This window comes from Merops nubicus, unplaced genomic scaffold (genome assembly GCF_000691845.1).
Source record: "Merops nubicus isolate BGI_N331 unplaced genomic scaffold, ASM69184v1 scaffold405, whole genome shotgun sequence".
NCBI classification, from domain to species: Eukaryota; Metazoa; Chordata; class Aves; order Coraciiformes; family Meropidae; genus Merops; species Merops nubicus.
The window spans coordinates 18,960-24,651 of NW_008611390.1; the positions used below are offsets into that span (position 1 = coordinate 18,960).

Below are 5,692 nucleotides of genomic sequence, written 5' to 3' on the forward strand. Positions count from 1 at the left end.
CCCGGGTCTCGGCTGCTCCCCCTGCCGCTGGTGGCAACGACTGGTTGGGCACCCAGCCTGGGGCTTGTCACGCCTGGTGCCAGCTGGCGCTGGGTGTACGGACAGGGTGCGGGGTTGTGCTTCAGCCTCATCTTCAGCTTCCCTGGGCTTCACTGTTTCTGTTTGCCATCTGCCAGGGAAGGGATCCAAGGACTTCTGGCTGCTGGGGAGGGGATTTGGGTCCAGGCTCATTTCTCTAAGCCAAGGCACAGGAGGGGCCTTCGCTTGCTCATGTGCAGGTGGGGAAGTTAATTTTGCATTTGAAAGCTAACGAGTGATGCATTCATTGAGTACTGTGGGATAACTGGGGGGCAAGGGTGGCTCGCTTCCTTCCTATCTCTGGATGCTGCCATGGGCAGCAAGGGCAAAAAGACCCCTGTCCCGTGGGGGTTGGGGAACTTACTTACTTACACACGGGCAGAGGCAGCAGATTCCAGCAGTATCCCTTGCCCACGTTACAGAACGTGGTGCTGGCAGCAGGAGCAGCAGCAGAATGGGAGTGAAGCCCAAGCCCTGCGCCTGGTGTGTGCCTCGTGGGCTGGGCTGGTCTCGTGGCTGTGTGCTGGGAAGAGACATTGTTCATTTGTCCTTGGGAAGCTGTTCAGTGGCTCATGCTGGAGCCTCCCCCTGTAGCTGCTGGGGTCACCAGCCAGCTCCTCACCAACGGCAGCAGGAGGCCAACCCTTGGTGTGAGGCACGTCCTCCATACACGTACCAGAGCTTGCCGGGGCTCAGCGCTCCCAATCCATTTGCTGCATGTTTTGGGATGCTGGGCTGACTGCAGATTTTGTGTCTCTGGAAAGAAATAAATCTGTCCCTACATCTGGTTCATCGAAATGCTGCTCTTGCTTGGCTAGAGGAGTAGCTGCTGCTCTGATCTGCCCCTGTGGTCCCTGCTTAGGAAGGGGGGAGCTCCTAAACACTAGATGTGAAGTCACTCAGGTAAGCAGGGGCTGTGGGGGTCCAGGGACAGAGCAGATCTCTCTTTCTTCAGGAACTTTCCCTTGCAAACACTTTATAAAAAATTAAAATATTTTTTTAAAGCTTAAACCAACTGTTTTCCAGCCATAAAATGGTAGATTGAGACTGACTACTAAAAAAAGCCGAGGTGCTTAATCTCTATCCCTGCAGAGAGTGAAACCCTGGCCCTGCTGAAATCAAGCACTGCTGTTGCCTTTGCATGAGTGCTCAACGGCACGTCAGCGTTTCTTTTTTAAGCAAGGAATAATGATGTTCACACATCTTCAGCTGGCTGTGCCAAACTCCTCTCCTGGGTTGCCAATATTTTGGGAGAAGAAAAAAAAAGGATTGAAAGGCTTGAAATTGTCAGACTGAGTCAAAAATAAATTTCACCCTAATTTCTAATACCTGGGAAAGTACAAAGTACCCCACAGTGGGTAGAAGGGGACTAAACAGGGCAGAGTGTGCCTGCTGTATCATACTTGCCTAATTAATTTTGCTAATGGTGGCGGCCTGTGACAGCTACATCAGAGAGAGAGAGGCAACAGGCAGAGCTGCAGAGTGAGCCTGAGCCAGGCTGATGGCTAAGCAGGATCGCCTGGTCTCCTGCATCTCCATCAGGGGTTACTGAAGTATTGTTGCCTTTGCCCATCACACCACGTGGTGTCTCAGGCCCTTTCCCTGGGCTGTGAGATGCAAAAATTGCCTCCCAGAGTCCACGCACAGCCCATCTCGTCTCTGTGTGTTTTGGTGCCCCACATGAAGAAGATTAATGGAAAATTTGTAAAAAGCTTTTGCCCTGGGCAAGGGGAGTGGGGCCTGCAGTCGAGTACCCACCACCCTGAATGGGCACTCACAGTATGGGGTGTTGTTGTGCATCTGCTGGACCTTGTGTGTGAGCCCTGTGCCTCCCTTTGGACGCCTGCATGCAGCCATGAACCATTACCTAGTATATGGATAGGTACATCCATCAAAGATCTATTTATGAAAGTAACTTGGTGTACAGCAAATATTTGCAGTGCAGAAGCCAAAACTGCAGCCTGGGGCAGTGCCTAACTGGAAAAAAAAAAGAAAAAAAAGTTAATAATCATCACTTTCTTCAGACTGCTTTTGTTGTATAAAAGTAACTGGATAACTCCACCATGCAGCCAGTGCATTCCACAGCTAATGAGACCTTAGCAAACAGGGACCTGGGGCTGTGTTTATATGGTTTATGTCAGCAAGTTTACTGTGAATCCAGTGTCTTGCCTTATTTAACATAAAAGTGGCTCAACAAACATTCTGTTCACACTTTGTATAAAACAAAAAAAATAAACCTATTTATTTTGACTGCAGGTGTTTGGTGACAGCATTTGTTGCGTGTGACATGTATGTATGTATGTATGCACACCTATGCCTAACTATTTAATTAATTTATTTAGTTCTATTTATTTTCCACAGATGTCAGGAATTATTTACATTGTTTTTAACCAACATTTCTGAGAGAAAAACCAATTCCTCTTCATGCCTGGCCTTTGAGCAGTGCCACCGAACACACGCTCACGCCCCTGCTGCTGCAGCCACTCCAGTTCTGAGCCAAGGCTTTTTGTTCCTCTTGCTGACACAACACGTGTACTTTGGGTCTGTATATTTTTTGTTTTACAAGACTTGTAGGTATAACAGCTGCAGTACCTTAAGTAACATTAATCACAAATTATGTTGCAAACAAATATATAAAAATATATATATATACACATGTAAACCCGTGCCCACAGTACCTCAGTATTAACACCTGCTGCTGCCTGCTTACCCGTGCAGCTGCTGGGCAGGGAGCACCACCCTGCCTGCCCCAGGCACGGCCACAGGAGGGAATCCTGTGTTAACCCAGGAAATGAGTGGCATTTGCACACACTAACGAGGCCCCACACAGCCGGGGAGCCAGGGGAGCACTGTGAGGCCACATCATCGCTGGCTGAATCCCCAGGCCGCAGCTCACAGCAGCAGACACGCAGGTGCTGAGCTCTGCACCCCCCCCCCCTCCTCCCCCTTCCCAGGGTCTGTTTGGGGGTGAGGGGAGGGGCCCAAACAAGGCCCTGGCACCTGAGGAAGCAGCTTGGCCACCAAGCTGCACCCTGGCCCTGGGTGCACACACAAGATGCAGGCTCACTCCCTCGCCCCGTGGCTGGCGGTGCAGCTCCTCTGGTAGGAATGCCACAGCTCCTGCACCTACAGGCCCCTTGTTAATTAATTACATGCCACTAATAAACGAGAAACCATCTCTGAGGCCAGTCTGCTGCGGAGCAGGGGCACAGGGCACTGCAGGGCTGCCACAGCCTCCTGCCTCCAGCACCCAGCTAGGCCGCAGGGGGCGTGGGGATGTTGTCCCAGGGTCCCTCCAGTAACCTGAAGGGCTGTGCGGCCAGGCCGGAGGAGGCCCCACGCCAGGCTACAGACCCCCTGGTGGCCGCTGGTGCCACGAGGAAAGGCGCTGCCGCCTGCAAGGTGGGAGGAGAGGAGGAGGAGCGTGAGGGATGTGGGGATAAAGGGATAGGGATGGATGAACTCCTGGACAGGCAGCTAGCACTCCTGCTCCCAAATCCAGGCCAGGAAGGGGAAGGGCAGCAGGTGAGTGGAGCGAGCGAGCAGGGCCCTGGCTGGGGTGAGGCCTGGGGCAGCCCCTCCTGCGCCTCCCGACGCAAAGGCAGCCAGGCGGTTAGAATTAGACATCAAATTTATTGCATAATACTGTACTATGTACACACACATCGAAAATAAACATTTGATATAATTGTATATTATTTGTCTTCAATGCTGCATTAGAAAGAGGCTGGAGGGCTCTCAAGTGTAGCCCACAGCTTGTCTTTAAAAAAAACCCAGAAGCCTGAAACCTTTTGTTACGAGGTGCAAAGTTCAATACTGTATATTGAACAGGGTGCATAAATACTATGTCCTAATAACAAGTCAATGTCAAAACCATCCTAGGCTTAAAATGAGATTTACATCAAGACCTGAAAAATGGGAGGGAGGGGAATCATTCGAACTTCATTTAATGTGAGGGGTGAGACTGGGGGAAAGGGCTCTCCAATTTTACAGGACAGATTTAGGGAATGATTTTGCCTAGTCAGGTCCTAATGTACACTTCCAGTCTAATTCATACAGATTGTCCTTTAGGGCTTGCCAGCGCAACAGCTGCCAAATGAAAGGGCTCCTCTCAGCAAACAGCAAAATAAAGTGACCCTAAGCCCAAAAATAAAACCTGTTTCCAAGCAGAGGGTTATCACTCAAACGTGTGTCTCGCGCTTGTTTCTCCTCTCTGACTCTCACTCCTCTAGGGAAAGGTGGCAGTGCTGAAAGCAGCCACCTCACCGTGCACTGCAAAACCAGCACTGCTCAGATGGAAAAATGGGGCTCAGTGAAGCCCACCCATCTAAACTGCAGCCTTCCCGAGACAGAAACACAACACAAGAGAGATGCAACTTGAGAAATGAATTACTGTAGGTAGGATTTGTCTTCCTGAACACCAACCCCACGCCAGAGGAGCTGGAGGCTTCTTGAAGATGACACCACTTGGAAACAAAATTTGAGACAAGTGAGGAAAAACGAGCCCATCCCCCCAAAACCACCACGTTCTTCACGAGACATCCTGGTGCAAAAAGACAGAGCATCACTAATGCACCGCCCTGGGGGTCACGAATGATGTCCCAGCCCAGTACCATCCACCAAGGACCGAGGGGCAGAGGGAACACTTCCACTCAAAGCAAGAAAGCACCAGCTTGCTTTTTAAAAGGGAGGAAAGAACGTGGGGGAGGGGAAGGGGGGGGCGGTGGAAATCGCTGCTTTTCAAAAAGGAGATTGCTATTTCATGCTCAATTTCCATCATAGCCTAAATGCTAGGAACATCAAAATATTTAAACTGGATTAAAAGGAGAGGTAAGTATGTGTGTGTGTAGAGGCAGTCGAAGCAAACTACAAGGAATTTCTGGGAGGGCAGTGATGTCAAGTTGGAGGAGAAACAACAGAAATGCCCACTGAACCGATCTGGTTCAGTAGATAAGAAAATTCAAAGCCATAGCCTCTCCCTGCCGAAAGCCCCACAAAATGCTGGCAGCGTCAGGCTGAGACTCCATCATCTCAGTCTATTATTATTCATTTTAAAAAAAAAAGAAGTCCTCATCCATTCCCTTACAAAAATCAAGCCAGGCTTGGTTCCTCCTCCGCAGCCTGGCGGCCGTGCCTGCGCCGCGCGGGTCAAGCCAAGCTGAAGCCCTCGTAGTGGTCGATGGCCTGCACCAGGCGGGCGCTGAGCACCTCCTTGCTGCTGTACTTGGGCAGGTCCAGCAGGTTGTAGCAGGTGTGTGCCACGGGCAGGTACTGCTCCCCGCTGGCGGTGGACTGGATGACGATGCGCAGGCTGGACATGCCGTAGATGGGGATGCGGTCGCTGCCCGTCAGGAACACTGGGGAGGCACGCGGGGAAGGCTGCGCCTGAAGGGCCAACTCCACCCCCACCCGCCCCGGCAGGACCACGCCTGGAGGGGCCCCCAAACCCAGACTGAACTGCCAGCAGGGCACACAGGGGGCCTCACAAGAGGTGGTGCTGGGGAGCAGAGGGAAGAAGCAGGGCTGCTGGTGGGTGTGCAGATGGGTAAAAGCAGCCCGGGGCACCCTCTGCTCTTAAAAGCTCCCTCTTATGCCCTGGAAGGGTAAAAAGGAG

The 5,692-nt window shown here is 51.6% G+C and overlaps 1 protein-coding gene across 1 annotated transcript in view; it reads right to left on the reverse strand.

Moving 5' to 3' along the window:
- Positions 1–5,226: 5,226 nt before the first annotated feature.
- LOC103773804 (probable E3 ubiquitin-protein ligase HERC3) overlaps positions 5,227–5,692 on the reverse strand; it is a 45,560-nt gene continuing 45,094 nt past the window's right edge. Inside the window, exon 24 of the mRNA XM_008941183.1 lies at positions 5,227–5,435. Coding sequence (XP_008939431.1) covers positions 5,227–5,435 — 209 coding nt within the window. The remainder of the gene's footprint in view (positions 5,436–5,692) is intronic.